This window comes from Aulonocara stuartgranti (assembly GCF_965226115.1).
Source record: "Aulonocara stuartgranti genome assembly, chromosome: 8".
In the NCBI taxonomy this organism is placed as follows: domain Eukaryota; kingdom Metazoa; phylum Chordata; class Actinopteri; order Cichliformes; family Cichlidae; genus Aulonocara; species Aulonocara stuartgranti.
In genome coordinates this window covers 27,332,708-27,358,075 of record NC_138959.1, presented here as the reverse complement: position 1 = coordinate 27,358,075, position 25,368 = coordinate 27,332,708, and the positions used below count along the sequence as shown (strand labels likewise).

Sequence of the window (25,368 nt, the reverse complement as noted above, 5' to 3'; positions counted from 1 at the left end):
CATCGTAGCCGTTCTAGTACAGCTAAAATAATCTACTCACTAAATTCAGTCCAGATCAAATGAAACATAAACTCCACCTGTTAAGCAGATGGACTTAAGAGAAGAAATTTTGTTGAGAAAGTAGGATAATTACTTTAAACTTTCAGACTTATCAAGTATGTGATGAAACCATCCTGTTCCAAATTTCATCTCATAGTATTTTATTAAATATCTGAATTTATGCTGTTAAAGCATTTCAAGTAACTAAGCTAGGTCATTTTTGTGGGGTCCCATTTTATCTCATATTGCAAGGTTTCATTGATTATTTACTTATTTATTTATCATTTTTATATCATGTATAATTTCATATCGTACAATTTTCTTAAAATTTGATTGGACATTATGTGAGGTTTGGTTAGACCATATGATTTTTATATTTTAAATACTGTGACTGAATATTGTATGGGCTATATAACAGTAAAACTATCCAATCAGGCTGGTTTACTCTAAACATTTAAAATGCTCAATTTGTATAAAGACATGTAACAGTTTTCTAACACCACTTTTTAAAATTATGATATGTCCCTGTACTAGAAAAATACAGGTTCAATAATACATTTATTAAGGTAGTGTGTTTGACTGTACAGATAAAGTCTTAAAGGAAATAACAGTATCATTCTGTATTATGTATTTTCTTTTGACCAGCTGACTGCTAGAGGTACATTTGATTTTATTTTTTTAAGCATGCCTCTTATTTTTTGTGAACATTAAAAACGAACCACTCTAAGGACTAAACATATACTTGCAGTTATCTGGTCTTTGAAAAATGCAATGTATTACCCTGCCTACTAAAATATGTATCTGATTATTATTAATAATAATAATAATAATAATAATAATAATAATAATAATAATAAAGAAGAATGATGATGGTTTACGCTATGTGTTTTATTTTGAAAATTTGATGGCGGATGTTCATTTGAATGCGTTAACTTGACTCGTGGTAGAGCCACTGAAGACGGGACCGTGTTAGGTTGGAGTCGGAAAAAAAAAACCCAGACGTTGCAACATAGTGCACAGGGGTGGATCTGTGAAACGAGTCAAAAGGCAACATTAGCAGCGGAAATCTCACTGAGACTTAGTTCAACGGAAGTAGAACTGTAGCAAAGTCACTGTGCGCAACAGGTGTCAGTTTCTTTTCGTAAGCTCACTGTTTGAAAGTTGTTTGAATAGGGGGCTAAAAGTTTTCGTTGGTTAACAAAACGCCAACATGTCAAAACCTCGACCCAGGCTTTGTGTGTTCGAGAAAGGACCCAGCGGGTATGGGTTCCACCTGCACGGAGAGAAGGGCAAGATCGGGCAGTTCATCAGGCTCGTGGAGTCCGACACTCCCGCCTCCGAGGCCGGGCTCCTGGCTGGAGACCGATTGATGTTCGTGAATGGGGAGAACGTAGAGGGGGACAGTCATCAGCAAGTGGTCGCCAAGATACGGGCAACCTCTGGGGCTTTAGAGCTTATTGTGGTGGACCCCGAGACCTCGGAGCTGCTGAAAAAACACAACCTACAATGTCGGAAAGAATTCGTCACAGAAGGAATTCCCATACCAGGCAGTGACAGCGACTCAGACCGCGGGGACACTCAGAGCAACGGCACCCCTGCCCCGCTTGAGAACGGGGATTCTTCCTCAGAGAGATCCGAGAGGCATAGTGTCAGCTCAAGCACCAAGGTACAGTAAAGCGCAGAAACTCACTTAAGTGAGTACTAAACTTTATTTAATGTACCCTGAACTTTCCTTTCTTTTTTAAAGTGTTGTTTTTAGTTTTTTCTTTTCTAATTAAACCCACACTGGTAGACACGTGGAATTGTAAGGTCGAACGTCAAAATGGTCAGCTGTTAATTTCTTGACTAGGAGTGAGTTGTATTTCTTGTATCATTATTATTATTATTCATTACTCCATTAATCTTAAAGGTTGTTTTTGGCATAGTTTTAGTTCATGAAAATACATGAAAGTATATGCACTGCTATCTATGACAAAGATGTGGCACACTGCGGTAATAACGGGTGTCTGCTCAACAGAATGTTAGTGTATCAGATCCTGTCTGCTTTCTGTACTGAATTTCTTGTCAGGTTTGTCCAGGAAATGTGTCACAATTGATACATTCTGAGAATGAGCGTGTCTTTTTTTTTTTTTTTCATTTTTAATATTATCTAAAATGATCTCACTGAGAGCTGAGACTGCTGTGAATGTGGTTATTACTCAAACACTCAAAATATTAAGGTATGTTAGAGGGTTTGTGACGTCATTTGGTGCAATGGTAATGTTCAGGGACCTGTCAACGTAACTGGTGGAGTACTATGACATGTTTTCTTTCATTTGTTCACCACAATCATGCCTCTTTGTAAGGCAGAGCATTTTCTGTCAGTTATGAAAGCATTTTATAAGGTTATGGTTTGAAGCGGTCACAAACATGGCAAGAATTTGTTTGCTATGTAACTGTTTAGCCAGTGCAAAGTCTGGACCCAGATTTAAATGTTGTGTAAGAGCATTGCAAAATAGCCTGGAGGTGTGTTAAGCTGTGTTCAGGTCTCAGAATGGAGAGCGGTTTTTATTAAGGATTCTCAGGAAAAAGTGGATTTTTTTTATTTTATTTCCAGAGCAAGTGGAAAATGTGTTTACTATAAGCAGGTTGAAAGTTATAAAGAGGGGGGGACTTACAAAACAAGTGTGTTTTCATGTTTTCTGCTACTCAATGAATAATTAATTACTTTTAAAACAAGTTCTTTGTTTCTCACACAATAAGGCCTAGTCAGAGGCTAGCCTCATGAAGCCCAGAACACCCGGTTCACGTAGGAAGAGACTAGCATCACTATAGAACTTATTCTTCATTCAAACTTCATCTTTGAGCTGACTGACCGAAGCGACTACTTGTGGAAACAAAGGACATTGCTGACTGTGGCGTAATCTGGTGAGAAATACATAAACAGTTACATAAGCAACCAGAGCACGGAATGTCCATCCTAACTAAAGTGAGTTGATATTTTGCACAGCAATAACTGCTAGCTGTTCTAACTTTTTTATATGGAAATGCAGTAGTAGCAGTGTTAGCTAATCTCACTCGTGGCCACCTATGACAAATAGCTATGACAAATAGCTAATGCTACACTGTACAATTTTAAAAAAAAATGATTTAAATAGATAACGGATTAGCTGTCCAAACTCAGAGGCGAAGCTCAGTTAGAGGACCATTACGTCAAGCGCTCATTGAGCTAATGTTTGTAAAGCTAGCTCTTGGGCTACGTAACATTAGGTTAAGAGCTAGATGTTGCTGGCCTTGACTATCGGATTTCTGAGTCTTGTGTTTTGCATGGTGCAGCCACTGCCACCATAATTGTAATCATCTGGCAGAAACCCTGTCAATTTGATATTCTTGTGTAAATTCTTACTTATTGCCTGTTTGTTAAAGTGAGCTTCCAAATGTACTTTTCCTTTTTGCTTGTGTAATACCACTGGTTATCTGTTATCACAAAAGCATTCATTGCACCCATTTGTTATAACATAGTTTCTAATCTTTGGACTTGGCAAGGATTTAAGAAGTTACTCCAGTGGCCCTCTAAATCATTATTGTTAAAGTTGCAAAAGTATCTCATTCATCAAACATACAGCATTTCTACATTCCATGTGAACCAAGTTCCCACCTTTTGCTGTGCTTCTATTTAACTGGAATTTTATCTGCCTGTATCTTTGCCCCTTGACTTTACACTACGTGTAAAGTGTGTATTGGCTTGTCTGTATTGCTACAAACCATCAGCGAAATTCCTGCCTGATGGGAAACTTGGCAGAGCTTTTCTGATTGTGTGATATTGGCCATTCAGTGGGATACACTTGGGTAGCCTTGCTTGTGGTGAAACGATACATGATTTCAGTTTTCCTAAAATTCCATGACATACTTGGATATCTTCTTCTTGTTCTGCAAATATTTTTTTTTCATGTCACATAAAAGCACAAACTAAGTGAGCATGTTAGCATGTACCATTCGAGCTTCCAGAGTCTTCACACTACACTGAGGTTGTCTGTTGGTCACCATAGAGATCCCCGGCAGCAAAAAGAGGCTTTGTCCACAGTGATTGCCTGTGGAGAACAAGGCTTTGAGTAGACATTTAAGTCATTTCTGAGGGAAAATGCAGGTGGATGTAATCACACATAGACTTTATTTTGTGTGCATTGAAAAGTTCATGTATTCCTCTGCGCCTACTGAAGATTATAGTTTTCTTCTCATTGTTTTATTTGTGCTACAACCCTGAGTCTGTTAATAGGTGGATTTTTGAACTTTCACTGAACCATTTATAGGAGTGTGAGTGTTGCATGGTGAGTAGATTATGAGATAATGAGCTCAAAGTCTATGATATTTCTGCTGCAGTTTAAACGTCGACCAACAAACAATATATTCTCATACTGATATAACTGTGATAGGCATATGGGTGTTTTACCACTTACTAATTTTATTATCTCCACTCGATAGGTAATCTCTCTTGTGTAATGACTGTTGAGGTCATTTTATCAAACAAAAAAATGACAAACAGGACAAATGCAAAGTACTGGAGACAGTAGATAAAATTATGTACATGCAAAGATGTATATATAAAAATACAAGAATGGAGTGGAAAGGATTGCACAGTATATTACTGGAAATCCCTCTGCAACCTGAAGGCTCTGTATACCTGCTGTGTTGGTTACTTTGCACAGACATAGTCATCACATAGCCACATCAATTTAGCCTATGGCTATGGCTATTTATTCTCAGAGTTTTGGCACAGGTAGACACTTTTTCTGCAGTTGGTCAGTACTTGGGTTGAATACCTGAGTACTCAACAATACTGCAACAATACTGCAACATCAGCACCCAGGAGAAGTCTAAGAAATTGTCACATTTTAGTTTGTTGTGTTTTTTTAATGGTTTTTCCAAAGTCTTTTCAGGTTGTTGCAAAATCCCCCTCTGTATAATCTCCGACTCTCTAAGCTTCTGTGCTAATATTTCATTAAAATGGCAACAACAACCAACTCAGTCGTAAAAATGATTGATAGCTACTAATAGCCAAGCTGCCTATCAACTTCAGTTGAAAGGGATGGGTAGGACTTAGGATATTTATACCCATCTATTGCTGGAACTGCACATAGTAAACTACCTTTTCTATTGTCTAAGTAGATTTTTGAGGAATTAATAGTGTGGATGGTAGAAATCGTTTGGACCTCTCAGCAGTGATCATGTAATGCATCAAATGGGTCCCACGTATTGCAAGTTATAGCTTTCAGAACATAGAAAACATCTCAAGGAGTGTGTAGTATTTTGATTCTCCTTGTACAGAGTGTATGCTAAAGTTATAAATTTGTGATTGGGACCAGAATTTGAATACTTTGCCATGGGGAGCAATTTTCTCTCAGAGGATTCTTTGTATGGACTGCCGTCCAAAACAAACTCCATTAAACTGCTGTTGGTATCATCTGACTGAGCACATTCCCAAAGTTTACAAAATACTGTGTTTATTATCCAAGATTCTCTCCTTCATTCGTAACATTGAAGAACATGGAGACAACCATTCACTTTAGGCGTTTTAGGCTATTTAAGGACCTTCCAAAGTAGAGGAGACTTTCAGCCTCTGTCATCATTTTGTTGGCTCAGGCTGTGGATGAACTGTATAGTTAAGCTGTCTGGAGAAAGCCTTTTATATCCACTGCTCAGGCTTTTTGGTATTACAGAGATTATAATTACATTTGTTGCAACCAATTAGGAAAGCATCTTTGATATCTCTCCCTCTTTTCAACTCTGAGTGCATTGATACTTTGGTACATATGGGCTCCTGTGTCACCAAGCTGTGGGCTCAGCCTGTTTTCAGCTCTGATCAGTCAGCAGTAGCTAAATTGGGCATTCAGTATGACAAAACAGACTGAGTGTGCACATAGACCAAAACATGCTTGAACTGAAATATGTTGCTACTGCTTATCTGTATCTGGTTGATGGTGGCATGCGGCTTAACAAAGTAATGCTTCTCCCAACCACCTCCATCAGCTCCTGGTAGGATGTGGTAATTCTTCCATAAATCCCTGGGCCCTCCTCAGAGCATCCTTCTAATGGGATATTTCAGGAAAACCACAAATGGGTTCACAAGGTATTCTGCCGGCTCCACCTCAGCCAAATAATAAAATTAGCACAGAAGAACTTCATTTGCTCGCCTATCTAACAAAGAGGAAGAACAATTGGCTCACCTAACTCAAAGACTTCTAGTTCCTCTCCAAGCTCTTGCAAAAACTCACGAGCTACTCTGAAGGCCTCAGTTAGCATGTTACATGTTAAAATTAATAGAAATCCGGTTGTTAAGTGATGACGTGATGAATCCTATTTCCGGGCCTAAAGTAGTCTGCGTTTAATATGGCTTTTGTGTTGTTAACATGTTTAATGTTTTGTATTTTCTTCTATTTAATCTCAAAAAGCTCCTAAAACAGTCAGTGATCACTGTTGACCTCCCTCGGCTTTTATTACCGCTAATCATTTATTTAAGCTCAGTTTTTAAAACCTTAGGATGTAACTACAGCCCAGCCCATGCAGCAGTATATGAATGACTAACCTCGTATTGTGGATGGATTATCTCAGTTGTTCTCCTGGCTGAAGTTTGGTCCTTTTACAGCATCCTGCCATGCGATTACATTTGTTCCTGATCACCGAGAACACTCAGGTTAACTTTTATCGAGTGGGAAAAAAAGTTAGCTTGTTTATATTATGCTAACATAGCTGTGTCGCTAGCGATCACGTAGCACATCATTAGCTATAGCTTGCCAAACTTCAGTAACCCTACAAATGTCACTGCTGTTTAGTTTTCTGTCTTCATTTATGTTGGAAGTGATAACAGAGCTGTACGTTTTAATTTGTTTCCAAAACCCCGCAGTCAGGACATGCTATATTGTATTTAGATAGAAGCTAGCGAGCTAACTTCCTGCTAACCTCTAACTCCGTTAAATGTCATAAATTCCGTTTTCATGGATGCCTGGATGTTGAACTCAATTGTTACACCTGGTAGAGCAGAACGCTGATCATTTTATTAAAGATGAAAGACTTTAGACAGTTTTTCAACTCTCAGTAATGCCACAGTGATCGTTTGATATATGGACCTGCAGCGGAGTTTAGGCCCAGACACGGCTAGTGACGTCAGACTGAACAACCGGATAGAAAAAGACTGGACAAGTGGCTCTTTTGGAAGAATTCCCAGGACAGAAAGCTTCTTTCTAAAAAATATAGCAGCACAGGTTAGCATATAAACAACTGTAGGTGGTTTAGACCAGGGGTGTCGAACTCCCGGCCTTCAAGGGCCATGTTATGCAGGTTTTAGATCTCACCCTGGGTCAACACACCTGAATCAAATGATTAGTTCATTACCAGGCCCCTGAACTTCAAGACATGTTGAGGAGGTCATTTAGCCATTTGAATCAGCTGTGTTGGATCAAGGACACATCTAAAACCTGCAGGACACCGGCCCTTGAGGCCTGGAGTTACCCACCCCTGTGGTAGAGACGGATGATTTAGGCTTGTTTTGTAGCAACAGAAGTGGTACCCAGCAGTCACTGGGTGACCATGAACTCCCAAAAAGGTATTGAATCACGGGGTGTAGTTTTTCACAGGACTAAATAGAATCCAATCAAAGGTTTCTTTTTTTTTATAGGACTGTATATGTAATGTTTTTGTTTTTAATTCCTGTGAGCTCATTTTGATATCATGCTACCATGTAAAGCTAAGCAAGTTAGTTCAATAGCCACTAGAGAAAATAAGTAAAGGACATACTTGGTCTTGACAAAAACAACAGTTTCAGTAGCGGATTTTCTAAATATAAACATACAACCAGAGCAAATGTGTGTTCATATACACACAGACTGACACAGACAGCGGGTTCCTCTGCAGAGTTGTTCGGGTGTTGGGGTGGAACAGGCGAAGAAACCACTTCCTGCCCTTTTAGCTAGTTGCTATAGTGCTGAAACATCACTGTTTGTTTTTTGTCTCAGCCGATTAATGATAACCATAAAGCTGTGTACAAAGGCATATATGTTTGGTTTTGATTATGTAAGCAAATAAGCTTGTCAGGCAAAACTAAATATTAGTGCATATATCAGGAAGTAAAGTCAGTTTGTGGCTGAGCAGTTTGAAATAACTGGATATCAGGCACTAAAGCACTGACTCCTTTTTCTAAAGTGCACAAACATAGACTGTAAACGCCTTTGAAATCCTACCCCCTAAGCTACAGCATAGTCTCACATGCACTTCTCTAGCAATATAACTACATGTCAGGTCAGCGTAGCCCACAGCTTCTGTGGCTAATTGGCCTTTTCAGTACTGTTGATTTCTACTTTAATTTCCAGATAATTTTTTGGCACTGTTTTTGAATTTTAACAATCATCCTCAATATAAGTAATAATAATCATAGCATCAATATAAGGATTCACAAATGTCATCAAATTCCTGTAGGAAGATTGTTGAAACTGGAGGTAATGGACCAAAGAAGACCAAAGATGTGGTAAACCTTGGGGGATAAATGTGTTTGCCTCCAAAAAAACCCCCAAATAAACCACAGCAAAGACTGGAGACCCAGACTGGGAAAAAGTCCCATGTTTTTTTGTTTTTTATGTGCTGACACGACATGTAGAACACCAGGACGTGACCACAAGGTAAGTAAGTTGTAACGTACCACCACAAGCACAAGTGCTGGCAACAACATAGACCACTAATGTTGGTTACATTGTAACCACAGAAGTTTAAATCCTGGTTAAATCAGTTATTTAACTCTGGCTGTTAGCAGAGGTAAGAGGGGCTGTTGGTTACATAATACTGACAAACCTGGTATGTACAGTTCTGCAGACACAGGTTAGTGCAGTTCAGAATTTCCATTTACACCCTGTTCGAGGAGTAGCTTTTATCTGTGTGGCATAGATGGTCATAAAGTTTTCACATCACTCACTCCCTCAGTACAAGGTCCTCCCAGCTGTCATTATGATGAGGTTAAAGCACAGGATTTGATGTTTAACTATAGTCAGCTGTAAAACCATTAACCTTTGATATTGAACAAGCTTAGAGAATGTTTATCATGGCTGCTCCATGCCTCTTGGACCATCACACCAACGCTGGGTAATCCTACGTTTACGCTGCAGCTGCTTATGGCAGATCACACACCAGATATTTTTTCTATGCAGGCACAAAATTAGATTATATCACAAGTAACATGTGCAGATGAAACATGCACACTGATACCAACCAGTACAGTGCATACCCCCTGTCAATCAGCAACACAATACAACCAACCAATTAAGCTTAGAGATATTGATGATATTGATGCCTGTTGGTCACATTTAATATTGTTTTCCTTGTTGTCTGAGATTTGTTAGCATGGATTACATTTCTTTAAATCTAAAAATTGTATGATTTTAATGCTGCCAGTGTACTTAAAGTAAATGGACTGATTCTTATATAGCGCTTTTCTACTCTCACGGAGTACTCAAAGCGCTCTATACCTGCTCAGTACATAACATGTGTAATGAAGTTATGCATGGATGTATTATGCAAATTATGATTGAGTTTACAAGGCACAGCAGATGCTTATGTTAGTTGGGTTGAGGCATCTAAACATTACAAGTAGCCTGCTGGCTAACGTAAATAGTAGCTGATGGACGCAACTTTGGTTTTTCTCCTTTAGTGTTAAGAAATTGGAAAAAAATTGCCTAATCTTTTCTATGATGTGGAAACCCCTTTTAATGGTCAGTAACTAGTTCGCTAATGAATAATGAAAATGCATCCTGATTGGTTAGCAACAGTGTGTGTAAAAAGGGCACTGCTGGACTTTACCCAGCACTTTTATTATCATACAAATCTCACTGTCACTGCAGTGTGAGTGTGTACGTGTCTGTGCGAATTTGCTGATGCTGTATTTCCTGCACATGAAACAAAATCATCTGAAAAGTTGAGTCGGACTCAATGCACTCAAGAAATCAGACAAAAGCTGAGGGAGTTCATAACATGACATTCTCTGTGCTTCTCATATATTTTTCTGTCTATATTTACTCAGTTCCCTGCTTTAGCAAACAGTCTCCAGCCTGTTCATACAGAGAGGGAGAAAACAGTGCAGAGACACCTGCTGACCTGCTTGCTAACAGACCCAGTAGTTTGAAAACAATACAATGATGAGGATTTTACTCATTCCAGGCACAAAGTGTCCAATCCAATTTTGAGTCTAATCTAAAGGAAAGCTAGCCTGGCTTTGAGTTTCTGCTCTCCGTCCTCCATTTCCCTGCTGAGTGTTGTCACCATGCCTAGACTTTGGGCTTTTGGGGCCTCTTAGAGTCCAGTTTGACAGAAACAGCAGGGCTGTATTAAACATTTAGGAACAAAAAGTGGTCTGACGACAAACACTTGCCTGGCTTGTGAAGTCAAAGCCTGTGTTTCTCTTCCCCTCGCTGTGAAGAGTCACTGATGTCAACAGAGAGACTGAAGTATGAGGGCTGGCAGTCTATTCCTGGTCACCTGCTGTGCTGCTCTGCCATAGGTTGATTCTCAGGCTCACCTATGGTGCAGTAAACAGATTAAACTGTGCACTGTTTCTACCAGCTAGTCTAGTACCTGATATATACCTGCAGTTGCCTGCTGTTTGAAATGAGACTGATGTGATGTTTGTGAATATTGCCCTGTTATTTAGGCAAATAGAATATATCCATGTCAGTGTCTGAAAATTACCCATTGTCAATTTGGTGCTCACAGAATATTCATAAAATGCAGCTTTGTTTGGTTTTTGCAAATATATTTTCAACTAATATGCCAGTTTTGCCTTTTGTAAATATTCAGTTTCCTGTTTATCTAATAAGGCAACAATTGTAGCTTCCCCTCGAGCAATAACTTGAATCATTATTTTAAAATCAAACTATGTGCCATATCAGCCAGCTGATTTGTTATCTGATTGTTGCAGCTCTAGGTGGTACTTATAACCAAAGGTGTGATTCTGCCTTTGTGATATAACCGTTGCTCGCAGCATTCCTTTGGTGTAACTTTCCACCTCAGTTACTTTGTCATCCTTATCATCATTAACAGACTGTGTCATAAATGTGTGATTCCATCCAAAGGTTGCACCTGACTATCGCCTCAACCCATCATTTTTCAGCAATCATCAACCGGCCTGATTTCATATAAACCTCTGCTTCAGTGTATTATCCACAGTGTCACTGCCTGGGAGGAGGGAGCGGTGCCTCGATTCAGTGCTGAGGCTGCAGTGGCTGATCTTGAAAAAACACTTGGCAGGCAATAATTTACAGACGGCTGTTGACTCCACATGCTGACTTTAAAAGGGTTCTTAAATATGGAAGCCACTTCCTGTTGAAAAAAGAAAAGAACGTGGAACTTTTCAGTATGCACTGTTGAGATCTGTCTGTCTGTAGTTACATCTTGCTAGTACTAGTTGGAGCCCGTTTTACCCCCAGAACAGCTTTTATTGTGTGTTGGATACAGGTCATTCATTCCTCAGAGACTTTGGTTCATGTTGACATGTTACCAGTTAATACAGTTGCTGAAGATTTGCATGGTGCAAATATGCCGTTTCACCACATCCCAAAGGTGCTCAATTGTAACTTGTTTTGTTTGAGCTTGAGGTTTCTGACAAGGCACAATATCCTGCTAGAAGCCTCAGAAGATTCAGTTCAATTCAACTTAATTTATTTAGCTCCAAAGCACAACAACAGTCACCTCAGGGTAGGGCTGGGCGATATATCGAGTTTTTTAAAAATATCGAGATATGAATTTTGGGTCATATCGCCCAGCCCTACCTCAGGGTGCTTTATATTGTAAGATAAACACCCTACAATAATACGGAGCACTCGCTTGGTGACAGTGGGAAGGAAAAACTCTCTTTTTAAAAAGAAATCTCCAGTATAACCACACTCAGGCAGGGCTATCCACTGCGACTGGTTGGAGGTTGGGCGATGAAACAAAAGCCAGAGATAAATAATAAATCTTCATTACATTCGCAGTAACATGTAAAGACACAAGAGTGAAAAGAGGTGAGTGAAGAAGGAACACTTGGTACAAACTAGGCCTATTGCAGCATAACAAAAGGAGGCTTCAGGGTCACATGATCCAGCCCTAACTATACACTATAACTGTTTATCTAAGAATAAAGTTTTAATCTTAATTTTTAAAGTAGAGCCGTGTCTGTCTCCCAAATTCTGGTGCTACAGAAGAAGGGCCTGAAAGCTGAAGGCTCTGCCTCCCATTCTACTTTTAATTACTCTTGGAACAACCAGAAAAGCTGCAGTCTGAGAGCCAAGTGCTGTTATTATTGATCATGGTGATGTGATTTTATGAGGTCTCCAAGATAAGATGGGGCCTCATTATTCGAGACTTTGTATGTGAGTATTTTATGTTTTATTTGCATCACAAATAACAAAATGGAGTCTGTTAGATAGATATGATTCAAAGTGCTGTGGCGGAGTATCTTTAAGACCTACACATGCTCTGTTCTCTGTAATAAAATATCAGTATCAAAGTCTCTACTGAGGTGCAAGGATGGGGGCACTGTGGTCACGAAGGGGTGGACGTGGCCAGCAACAGTTCTAAATTAGAATAATTTAGTTGAAGTTTAAATTAAGTATATAAAAGATTTTCTTAATTAATATGTTGGTATTGTGGCCTATGCTATAATTAGGACTTTGAAAATTAAATAAATAAGTAATAAAAAAAAGTCTATATACAAATGTTCTGTTAATTAAGTTTACTAACAGTGAATGTTTAGAAGAGAGAAAGTGAGGTATTAGAAAATCTGTAATCATTTCCAAGAGCCTTGTAATAAAGATAAAGTTCATGATGTCAGCACAGGAGCACATGTGTGATTACAGTACTATAAGAACATATGTTGGATTAAACACTTAACTAGGCACAGGTCACAGCAGGATTAGCCTGAGCAGCAGAGCCAGGATGCTGCTGCTTCATTCGGTTACCCATCTTACCTCATTATATACATGAACATTTAATGTACTTGACGTTATTTGAAGAAGCTTCATGTCTACAATATGTTAATAGGGACTTTGCATGATGTCCAAACCTTGCAGCGTAGAACAAACATGTAGGAACTGTTGATGTGGCATCTCAGGTTGACATAAGACATAAACCTCGTCACACACTCTAATCACAAATAGATGATTTCCTGCATTCTGCTTTTACTGATTCACTGCAAAGAATAACGAGATTTAAGAGTGTCACCCGTGTGCTAGACTGATGTACAGTTTCAATAAAAAATTAAGTCCGAATTCTAAAATAATATATAAAAAAGAATTGGCATTGTACTAAATGTTAAAATGTGATATCATTATTTATTTATATCAAGTTGTGCAGCGGTGGAGCTGTGACTAGCACTGTTGCCTCACAGCAGCAAGGTCCTGGGTTTGATCTTTCTGTGCATGCTCTCCACATGTTTGCGTGGGTTCTCTCTAGCTTCCTCCCACAGTCCAAAGAGATGTAGTTAGTGGGGCCGGGTTAGTTGGTGTTTCTAATAAGCGGATGATAGTACATGACTTTGAGAATGTGCTAGAAATGGTACCATTTTTATTTTTTTTGATAATTTTATCATTGTAATGTTGTTTTTTAGTTTTTATCAGTATCTCCTAACTTTCTGTTTTGAGTCATGACCTGTGATTGTTTTGATTTAAATAGTCTTAAATATAAAGTATTATGTTAAATACTTTGTGTCTTGCTCCGAGTATTATAATTATGGTTTCTTCATAACTGTGACAGGTTTATATTTAAAATTAGAAGAACAGATTAATAATTTTGACGAAGCACCGATGTGTATGAATATGTATGTTATGAGAGTAAAATGTTACACTTTAGGCTGAACTCTCACACTGAGTTTCATGTGTGATCCTGTGTAGGAGGAGAGAGATGGGCGCCGGCCTCGTCTCTGCCGCTTGAAAAAGGGCCCCGGTGGCTACGGCTTTAACCTGCACAGCGAGAAGTCAAGACCAGGCCAGTTCATCAGAGCTGTGGATGAGGACTCTCCAGCACACAGCGCCGGCCTCAGGCCGCAGGATAAGATCATCCAGGTACACACTCACTTTTTTAGATATCCCTGTGCTTTGACAGCAGCTGCTGTTGATAAACAACACCCATTACGACAAGAGATGATGGCACAGTTCAGTATTGTGGCCATTGCTTTTTTTCACCTGTCGTTAAAAACGTCACACAATAAGAAACCAAATATGTTGTTATTATTGTTATTATTATTTTTTAAAATATTATTATTATTATTATTATTATTATTATTATTGTTAAATAGCAACAATAACCAAGAAGATCAAAGACAATTATGTTTGAAAATTAGTGTGAAACTTTGTGATCAAAGTTGGATTTTATTACTGAGTGTAAGGAAAGACGATATAAGAAGAAGAAGAAGAAAACAATGTGACATTCAAAGAATATTGAAAATAATACTGAGGGAAGTATAACATTAGGGGAAGAAAGATTTTTGACATGATTCAGTAAAGGACTAGATGTTACAATCCCAGACAATGCATTGCTTTTAATGGAGAAAATCTTGAGGGATGGCTGTTATGAGGAAAGCAGCCCAGAAACTTTACCAGCAGCGTACATTGTTGTGTGCCTCAACTTTTGTTCTTTTACCCAACCTAACCTGCCATTTTCCCTGGTTAGGGTTAGGGATTAGAAATCAGATCCAAATTGTTCAAATGTGGGACACATCATCAGTAGTGGACCTTGGATTCATCAGGTGTTTCGGCCATTATCACTAGACACCCTCATACAAGGAGGCTCTGCCAGGGTTGATCAGACCCCGGAGTGTGTCACTGGTTTATGTTAAAATTGTTTTTGTCTTCTTCTTTCTCCTGTTTAATTTTCTACAGTTTATTCTATCTATTCACTGCAACTGAGAAATACTTACCTCTTTAGCATTTATGGAGCCTCGTTTCTTCAAAGAGACAGAAAAGGTGACAGAGAGGAGTAAGACAAGTAAGATAAGATAGGAGAGAGCAGAGAGGAGAGCCGGAAGGGGGGCGCCCGATCTGGCTTCCCACACCTCCCCACCGGATCGGGCTGTACGCTCTACCTCCCCACTGCCTCCCAGAAAAGGGGAGAAGAGCAGAGGGGAGAAGAGCGGAACATTTTTCAGTCTTCTTTTTAGTTTTACTACCATGAGGTTAACTGCACAGTCCCCAGGAGGCCCTGAGACTGTAGCAGTCAACCACCAAAAATTCTAATGTTATGTTTTACCCTTTCGACGCCCTCTGTTGTGGCAGGCCCACCACCAGTCGATCAATCCTTGGCATGTGTATCGCGGTTAGCTGACTGCCTTAGATGCCCAAGTGATGTCAGCCCGTTTTAGCCATAGCCAGTGACTGGTCCTCTCAGCAGTGTTAGCTAGTTCTCTTATAGCCTGCCGTTGTGCCTGTCCTCTGATCCAAATCTCTCTAAGAACTTTTGCTGTTGTACTGGCAACAAAGCCCCTGCACCCCACTTCCACCGGGCGCACCTTGATCTTCCAGCCTCTGTCCTCTGCCTCAGCTGCCAAGTTGGCATACCGCAGCTTCTTACGCTCAATTGCTTCCTCCCATGGTACCATCAGCTCAATGACATACGCAAGTTTATGGGAGTTAGACCAAAGGACGAGGTCTGGTCGCAGAGTTGTTGTTACGATCTCTGTAGGAAAAATTAGCCTCTGATCCAAGTCCACTTGCATTTGCCAATCCCTGGCAACCTTCAGCGGGCCCAGGTCTGGGGTTGAGGGGTTCGACCTCGGCTCGTCTCCCTCCCGGACAAATGCTGATGAAAATTGACGGTCCTCTTGCTTCGTGAAGGGTTGAGCGTTGATGGATTTCCTTTTGCGCTCAACTTTCTCAGCCAGACACCTGAGAACCTGGTTGTGTCTCCATGTGTATCTGCCCTGAGTAAGGCTAGTCCTTCAACCAACCAAGATATGCTTGAGTGTGGCTGGGACTGTACACAGGAGGTAGGCTGGGTCCTTTCCAAACCACATCTGCAGATTTATTGGGGAAGGTAGCACATCGTACGTGGCTCGGATGATGAAACTTAGTCTATTAGACTTCATTCCCCAGATTTCACTCCATGAGTTTCCTCTTTTCAACACTCTCCCAATTCATCCAGCGACCCTGCTTGGCCAGCGCTACGGCTCTAGCATGTCTGACTGTTTCCTCCTGTCGTCGCACCTCCTCCACTACTTTCGACATTCGGTTACAGATGCCTGTTGTCACCGAGGTGTTACTGCTCCAAGACCGAATCCTCCTCTGCCCTTTTGGATGTGACCCACCACGTCACGATGTCAAAGAGGAGATTTGGCCTGTAGCACAGATGTGGCTGGGTCGACTTCCTCCCCGTTGCTAGGGTGGGAGCAGTACCTCTCATTATGGGGTCCCGGGAGTCTGTGAGTGACATCTCAAGCTTCACTTTTGCACATTTAAACTCCTCTACCAGGCTAGGGATAGGCAATGCCAGTATCCCGTCGCTATAGAGTGCAACGCTGCTGAGACATTTGGGAAGTCCAAGCCACAATAATTTTGGTGCAAAATTAAAACACCAGTAAGCTCAGAAAGTTAAAGGTATTCTACGTAATTGTAGGATTTGCAGTCAAAAACTTAAATTGATAAATTGTGATAAAGCTCTTTGAGATGGCATATTAGGAAAAGTCTGAAAACAAATTCTTAAGGAGAACCAGTCACAGTCACAACCGCAGATTAAAAGGGCTCGTTTTATGGTTTAAAAGTGCCAAACACAGCAACAGTTGCCTTAAGGTGACTATAATGAAAGTTAAACAACTTTCGTGTGTGTGTGTGTGTGTGTGTGTGTGTGTGCGTGCGCGCGCGCTGTGTTAGCCATATATATATCAGCTGTAATCCTATTACTTCAGTGTGAAAATGAGAAACTGAATGAAATATTAGCAGAAGCCGAAATATTAAGAAGCTTCTTTGTTTACATGTGGTGTAAAGGAGAAATCGGTATTCTCTGCCTCATTAAGTGTGTGGGAGAGACAATAATCCTTTAGAGTTAATCTGCTTAACATGTCTGTCGGCTGAATTAGAAGCTTTCAAACTGTCCACTCGGGCTTCTCCCATGCATGGGAGAGAAAGGCTACATTTGGGATATTGTAAAGATTTAAAAGCTGAATTTTAGTGTAATTTGAGTCTTGTGGGCAGTCCTGGAAGTTCATGTCAAGGTTCTGAAGCAGGGTGTTCTGTACCATCTCCTGATGTTCCTGTGTGGGAGCTGGTGAAACTTCTCCGATTTTCCTCCCACAAAAATTCCTCAGTGACTTATCTCCCTGGGTGCTTAATCAGTTTCAACTCTGGGAGTATTCTAGTACAACACTCCTCGTAGTATGACACAATATTAGCCATCACCAGTGCCATTAATCTCCTTTAGGGTGTCCATTCCATTGTCATGACAGTTCACTGACTTGATATGTAGTCCTCTGTGTGAATGGGCAGTGACAGCCTACAGACAATGGATCTGAGTATTTCCATTTGTCCAAAGAAACTCTTTGCCAAAGTAAGCCGGTTAACTTACTGTTAGACGAATGCAAGAAAAAGGAATGATGCTCTCCACCATGTGTTAAATATCCTGATTCGTTTTATTCAGTTTTATTTATGTGGCTCCAATTTCACAATAGTACTCATCTAAAGATATGTATATATTCTCCCAATATTAGAGACAGAACACCAGCAATCAGTCTCCTTTTACCAATAACTTGGCAATTGTGGGGAAGAAGAACCCTCTTTCCATGTTAAGCGACCTGCACCAAAAAACTTCTTAGAGAATGTAACAAGTGACTGGGGCGATGAAGAGAAATATAAAGAAAATAAGTGCATAGATTTCCAAACCAAGAAATATGCTTTTAACATAGTCATGCTCAACAAAAAGAAGTTGTTTAAAGCATCTACCCTACGTTCTACCAACACACTCTCTTGGGCACTTCAGAGATTTTGCGACATTGTCAGTGATGACATAAAATGGTTGGTACTAACTGCTATGCACTCACAGGGAGTTCTGATCGCAGAATGAGGTAAACCAATCAGTTTGTTTAGTTAGTTAAATAAACAGTAGCTTTTCATTCTGCTTTGTTAGTATTACCAATATCTTTGATAACAGACAATAGTAAAAGCTCACACACAATCTAGGTAAACACGTACATGTTTCAGATTTTTGCTAAACTATAATAAAGGGTTCGTTTTCATGCTGGTTTTAGTAACTGCATCAGCTGGCTAAATTCTGTCGCTGTCATTGAGCACGCCAAGTCAAGTTGAAACATTCTGTCATTAGAAGTAAATCAAGAGTAATAAAAAGTGAGTAATAATGTTGTACTAATAAAGAATGAGCATGGTAAAAATTGGATACTGAAACTGAAAGTTAAATCGAATTCATATATGCATCGTACTCATTGAATCATTGAATAAAGAACTTTTTTTTTAAAAAAAATTAAAAATAAATAACATGTTTGGAATCAAAGAATGCCACATCGTTTGATGGAAGTAAAAAATTAACTTACTTCAAAGCTGAATTATAGACACCCTGAAAATCCAAGTGTAAAAGTGATGTGGCAGGCTAGTATAGTTTGCTGAAATTTCATTGCAGCAACTTAGAATGGTACTCAGTAGTTTGTGCTTGTATGCATGCCTGACAACATAAGGACATGCTCCGAATGAAGAGATGGATGTTGTCCTGCAGGATGTCCTCCGAGATCTGGACCAGAGCTCCTGGACTCTCTAAGATGCAACCTGGTGGCGTCGGATGGATCCAAATATAATATCCCAGAGTTGTTCTATTGGGTCTATTGGTCAGGCGAACATGGGGGCCAGTCAGTGGTTGGGTATGAACATCCCGCACACAGGATGTTGGGCACAAACACTTCGCATGAACATTCTGTCCGAATAGTCTGTGCACAGAATGTTGGAACCTTGCATCTACTGCATCGCTGTAGCATCTGACGGTCGGTCCAAGGATTTCATCCCAATACCTAATAGCAGTCAGGGTGCCGTTGCCTGGCCTGTAGAGAGGTCTTTGCATCCCTGCAGGGATATGCTTCCCCAGACCGTCACTGACCCTCCATCAAATCACTCGTGCTGAATGACATTAAAGGAAACATTCTCAGTGACTTATCCAGACACTTCTAAGTTTGTCACATGTGCTTAGGGTGAACCTCTCTCTCATCTGTAAAAAGCACAGTGGGGGGACCTGCCAGTTCTAGTATTCTATGGCAAATCCATAGTCCACCATACCAGACAGTTAACACAGGGCTAAGGACGCTGGGCTCTGTCTGTCTCCTGGAACGTCCTCAGAGACACAGCAAACCTACCTGTGAAACAGCCGAGCGTCAATCCAAGTGTAACCTTCAATAACAGAAAATTAGAGAGCAACAATTTTACACTCAGATCGTTTCTGCTTCCCTTTGGTTATACAGTCACTATTTATTCAGTCTTTGTGTTTAAGTTGGACACAATAAAATGTTTCTGCTTATTTACTGATTTATAACACGTAAAAATCATGATCAAAAATACAAAGATAAGGTTGTTCTCCAAACCGTTAACTGAGAAAATAATAAGCAGGCTTTAGTAAAATGGGCCATGCTATAACTTTCGGTCTCTGGAGGGAAACATTGAAAATGGATCATTTTAGAATTTAAGAACTTTTTCCTAAGTTTCTCCTGTTGTCTCTTCAGGTTAATGGTATGTCTGTGGCTGGGATGCAGCACTCAGAGGTGGTGGCAGCCATAAAGGCCGGAGGAGACGAGACTAGGCTACTGGTGGTTGACACTGAGGCAGAGGAATTCTTCCAGAAATGCAATGTTATGCCCACTGAGGAACACATCAGTGGTACCACACTTTTTACTATGTTTCCTTAATATTTAGAAGTACAAAACATAATACTGAGGAAAATTATTTGAAACAGAGTGAAACGAGGACTTTTCTGTTTTGTTTGTTGTTGAAGGACCTCTTCCAGAGCCAATGGCAGAAGACAAGGTAAGGACCCCTTGCATGCGTACACACACAGACAATGCTAATACATTTTGTTCTCACCACTAGATGCCCTTTAAAAGGCTATTTTTTCTACATTTACCAAAATAACGGATCATTATCACAGTTAAACAACCTAAAGAACAGTAAGAAAGTGTCGTCTACTTCAAAATTCTGACTACAAACTAATGAATGAAACCAGTGAGCATGTGACTCAAAGTTATTAATGTTTGTCAATCATTCCAAACTAGACAGTTTGGAGTCACACCAGTCACACCCCCAAGGATGCTGTTTTGAAGGAAGGTTCAGAGGAGGTTGCAGATTGTTACCATCATGGGCTCATCCGGTCAGGATGAGAATGAACAGTCAGTAATCACTTGCAGGGTTTTTTGTTTTATTAAATAATGAGCAAAAGGAAAGACACACATGGACTCTATCTCTGAAAGGAAATAAAGTATGATTTAAGTAACTCAAAATAATACATGAACTCAGAAGACTTGAACAGAAACTCACCTCAGCTGCCGCCCCATGTGGCAGTGAAGAAAGAGTGAGCTGTAGGTGAGTGCAGTCCTTATATAACGAGTTACAGGTGAGTTCAATTAAGGGCAAGCACCACACCCAATCAAAGGTGAGGAAAAGAAACAAGGTGCATCTAGTGAAGTGAGTGTGCTGAGTGGTGAGCCTTTACAAAAGATGCTGTCTTTGAGGTCTACTATCTACCTGATTATAGCATAATGTTGAAAGTGATCATCATCACACAAACCATTAGGACCAAAGCTGAAAGAAAAATCACATACACATAATGTTATAAACAAAATATATTTAGTACTTCATGGAAGTAAACTGGCACTGTGCAGGGGTTCATATATTTGATGCCAAGTGAAAGCTTGCTGGTTTGAATCCAGTGGCAGAGACATTTTTGGGGTTGCATCTGGCATGAAAATCTGCCAACTGAAAATAGCCCCCTAGTGGCTGTCTGTGGTCCTACACTTTAAGATGCTTTTGCATTGAGTTCCATTTAAAGCTCTGATTGTTTCTTCTTTGTCCCATCATGATTTGCATTACTTCAATTATGCATGCTACTTTGTACATGTCTGTATTCATAGTAGGGTTATTTTAAAGGATTTTGAATTTCCACATTAAATTGATCACGGTCGTTGCATTGACATTAATATTAACGAGTCTTCTGCAATTGAAGAGATAACATTAAGCAGCCCGAGAGAGTGAAGCAGGATGCAACTGTGTGACATATACTTAAGTAACAAATGTCACATAAAGAGTTCAAAATGTAGCAGACTCACTTCTCCTCAGCCTGAGAAAACCAGTGCAATGCCCCTTTAATTAGCACAGGCTCAGTCATCAAAATAAACACCACCCACTACGTCTATACACACGCACACACACACACCCAGTGACAACATGGGAATTGTGGATTGGCCCCTCTAGTGACATTGTGGCTGACCTCTTCACCATGGCAACAGGAGTAGAAGATCATGGGATTGCAGTGGCTTTAATTTGAGGATTATGCTAATGAGCAGCATTCACACACTCTCGCATACAGCCAGACTTCTGTAGCGAACAATCAGTCATTCACCAGCTGTTATATAACATGGCGGCATGAATCCATACCCTGACCTCTGACCTCCAGTGTGCCTTTTATCATCAGGTGGCCAATAGTCCTGCTTAGATATTCAGTAACTTAAAAGGCTTTTAAGTGGCATTAGTGCAAATGGAATACTATTAGAGGCGTCTGATGAAGACACCTTACAGCAGAGGGCTCATGCTCGTGTGCAGCATGGGGCTGGGGTTATTTTTAGAGAAACAGCTGCTTCCACACTGGAGGCCAAATTTTCATAGATGAGGTGAGTTCCACACTGCATATCAGATAGGAGCAGGGCTATGTGCCGATCCCTGAACGGTCTGCTCAGAGAGAGGACTGCTCACACTGAGCCTCTGAATGACCAGCCCCCCCTGCTGGTGACACTCCCCTCTCTCTGCCTGCACATTTGGTCTTGATAATTAAAAAGAAATGTTTGTGTGACTCTCGTAGAAGAAATACACCACGTCTGTGTTCTTGTACTTCGCTTCAGATTGTTTGATGTAAAAACACAGACTGTCTTATATAGCACTTTCCTACTCTCCCACAGTACTCAAAGCGCTCTATACAGCATTCACCCATGCACACAAGCACTGTCTTCTATGTTTTAAAGTGCTTTATATCTACCATTCTCACTCCAATGGATGCATCAGAGAGCAACCTGGGGTTAATATTTTGCCCAAGGACATTTGGCTTACAGACACCACCAACTGTCCGATCAGCAGATGACCTGCTCTACCTCCTGAGCTACAGGTGTTGGACTCTAACATTGAATGAGCTTTTATTTTTGCTTTTTTGGTGAAGTTTCCTTTCTCCGGAAATTCAGAAAGGCTTCTAATGAGCAGCTAGTTGAAATGAGCTACCGCTAAACTTTGAGTTTCCACTGGGTTTGAAAAGAGTCTAGTTCTGCATAATCGAAATGTTCATGTCCTTTGAAGCTGAGATGCTTTCCGGATGGTGTTTTGTACTTTGGATGAGTTGACCCTTTTGAATGTGTGTTGTGTGTTTGGCAGATAAATGCAAAGCCTAAAGTATCTGCGAGCTCTTCCGTCTCCAGTGCCTCTTCCAGCAGCTCCCTACCAGCAGCAACAAACAACTCCTCGCCTTCAGAGGTACTGTCTCCATGCCACTGAAAGATTTGGAATAGTTTTAAAGCTCAGAGAAAAACGAACTTGTTTGAATATATGTGTGTTTCTAGATTGAAAGGGCTTCGAGGTCAGAACCGGCCCCAGCCATTGACAACCTGGGTCTTGCCTTGACAGTAGCTCAGGCCAAAGAAAGAGCCCAGCAGAAGCGTGGCGCCAAGAAGGCCCCGGCCATGGACTGGAGCAAGAGGAATGAACTGTTTAGCAACTTATAAACACCACGGGCGTCCTCAGGTCCTCCAGGTGGTTCTGTACTGCCATCCAGAGGCCAATCCAGAGAAATAATCAACCCACGCTCTGAGTGAAAAATAATGTGGCATCAAGCTTATTTTAAACTCCCATGTTAAACAGTATTATATGATGATTTGTTTGTTTTAATTTAGGGTTTCTGTGACTTCTTAACTTTTGAATGACGTTTGAAATGTCAGCATCACACACAGAAATGAATGTTAATAATATATCAAGAAGAGAACTAGCAGTGTGCACTTTCTCATACGAAAAGGAGCGTGAAAGGAATTTTGGGGCATAGGAACGAGAAATTATTGATTATTTTTGAGTCGTGATTTTAAATCTGAACATTTTAGAAAGAATGTAGCACCTCTGTCTACTCTTCTTTACCTTGTTTTTTTTTTTCAGTCTTAATTTGTGATTCAAACGAGATTATTATTTTTCTTTTTAATGTGGCTTTTGATAAATTTGTATATACACACAAATGTATTCTCAAGGAAAAGAAATGTTCTGTGTTTTGTTGATTCTGCTGAAGTCTGTTCAATTTTAAAGCTGCATCTTTTGGCTCGAGCGTCACTTACACACTTTCACTCCAATGGAAATATACAGAATGTACTGATGGCTCTGTGCTGTAGAATGTCTTAATGAACATTGATAAACATAGCATATCAATAAAATGGAACCCAGTCTGGTTTTTAATGCACATGATCAACCTTGAAAACACTGATCTGAAAGCAGCGTTCCTGAAATTCCTGTTATAACTGAGGATCCAATGCTACTTGGGGTGATGAACCTGTGCTTGGTGAAGTTTTACCTGTTTTATACTCTATGCACAGTCTGGTGCTCCGTCAGATCAGTCCAAAAATTCCCTTTTTAATGGAAAATGTCATGAGGTGAAAGAAGAATGTGAAGGAGAATCCATAAGCACTGAGGCAAAGCACGGTGAAAGAATGTGATTGCACTTATACTAAGCTGCTTTATAATGTGACAGCAGATGTTGGTGTTGCAGATGTCCAACAAAGCACATCTTAGATATTTCATCTTTATGTCTTCAGTCTGTCGTGGTGAAGAGAGAGCAGAGTGTAAAAGCAAAGCTCTCGATTTACTACGTCCCTATCCTCACCTATGGTCACCAGCTGTGGGCAGTGACTGAAAGAACGATATCGCGGATACAAGCGGCAGAAATGAGCTTCCTCCGAAGGGTGGCCTCTCTGGTCCTCACTGTGTTTTATACAGGCTGTGAAAGCATACGCAGATCAGTGGGAATCACTTAATTCCTGAGGTAGTGGGATGTACTAGGTTTTACACGTCTGTTCATCTCTGTCTGCATTTACCACATTTGTAGAGTACTAAGGAGCCGACTATGAAGCAAGTTTAACAGGAGCACTCAGAGAGAAGGGCTATCCTAAAACGTTGATGTTCCACAATTTTATATTACAACGTGCTGACGTCAGCCTGTTATGGACTCATAGTGATGTCACAGGGCGCTGTTGTCAACTTTGACTTTGGGCAAATGCTAGCTGTGCATAACATTGGAACTGGAATGTGCATGTATTTAGCTGGTGGTGCAAAAAAAAATCTATAAATGTATCTGCACTTGATTTGAATATTCTGCCAAGTCTATTTTGAACTGCTAAAATTGCATCTACTGGGGAAAAAACACATAGTTTAGATTTGCCGATAAACTAAAACAATGTCTCCGCCTCTATTAGGCTATGGGACAATAACCTTTAATGTTTAAATGTATCCAGTTTCAGAGCTCTAATGTGCAGCCATTACCTTAAACATCAACAAAAGCACACTCAATGTTTCAATGATTCATTTGAAATAAAGTGTTTATTTTACTGCTCAGTGAGCTGAGCTGCAATGATCTATTTTTATTCCTAACTGCCCATTATTCTGTTGTTTGATATTCTTTTTAATCCATTCTAACAACATCCTCTGATTCAGTCACTGATTGGAGGAGGCAGAACTCAGAGATCATTTTGTGCAGAGGAGTCAAATGATGCATATAATGAACCTTTTCATGGTGATTCCCATCATATCCAATCAGGGTTTTTGTTTGTTTTATTAAGCCTCTTGGCCACAGAAAAATAACATAATGGTGGAGAAAGACAACAGTGGTAATAATTGTGTCTTTACCCAACAATATAAAGGGACATGAGGTGACTGTTGTGTGAACTGCCTTGTAAGTTCACACTCCCTTTATTGCTAACAGCCAAACTATATTACTGTTATCACCATATCAACTTTTTATGGTGATGATGTACTTACAGCTGCTTCTACAGCCCCAAAAGAAAAAAATATTACATATTCCTTCAATTATCTTATGCAAATTAAAGCCATTTGATGTGACTGAACACAAAAAGCT

General features: G+C 40.1%; 1 protein-coding gene and 1 long non-coding RNA gene across 2 annotated transcripts; one reads left to right on the top strand and one right to left on the bottom strand.

The window, feature by feature from the left end:
- Positions 1–983: 983 nt before the first annotated feature.
- On the top strand, positions 984–23,679 carry nherf1a (NHERF family PDZ scaffold protein 1a). The gene is made up of 6 exons (XM_082544838.1): positions 984–1,705; positions 13,923–14,093; positions 19,733–19,886; positions 20,002–20,033; positions 22,638–22,736; positions 22,823–23,679. Exons 1-6 carry the CDS (start codon positions 1,250–1,252, stop codon positions 22,982–22,984), a joined length of 1,074 nt encoding a protein of 357 aa, XP_082400964.1. The 5' UTR covers positions 984–1,249; the 3' UTR covers positions 22,985–23,679.
- LOC309713309 lies at positions 16,782–22,631 on the bottom strand. Its single transcript, XR_014278544.1, has 3 exons — positions 20,541–22,631; positions 19,370–19,403; positions 16,782–19,136 (listed from the first exon to the last, which is right to left on the bottom strand). It is a non-coding gene; the product is annotated as an uncharacterized lncRNA (long non-coding RNA).
- Positions 23,680–25,368: the final 1,689 nt, after the last annotated feature.

What these genes read in the sequence shown, in the direction of transcription:
- nherf1a (XM_082544838.1), top strand. Translation starts at nt 1,250, where the DNA reads ATGTCAAAACCTCGACCCAGGCTTTGTGTGTTCGAGAAAGGACCCAGC. An exon ending in GTGTCAGCTCAAGCACCAAG is followed by an intron (nt 1,706 to 13,922) that starts GTACAGTAAAGC and finishes GATCCTGTGTAG; the next exon opens with GAGGAGAGAGATGGGCGCCG. An exon ending in CGCAGGATAAGATCATCCAG is followed by an intron (nt 14,094 to 19,732) that starts GTACACACTCAC and finishes TTGTCTCTTCAG; the next exon opens with GTTAATGGTATGTCTGTGGC.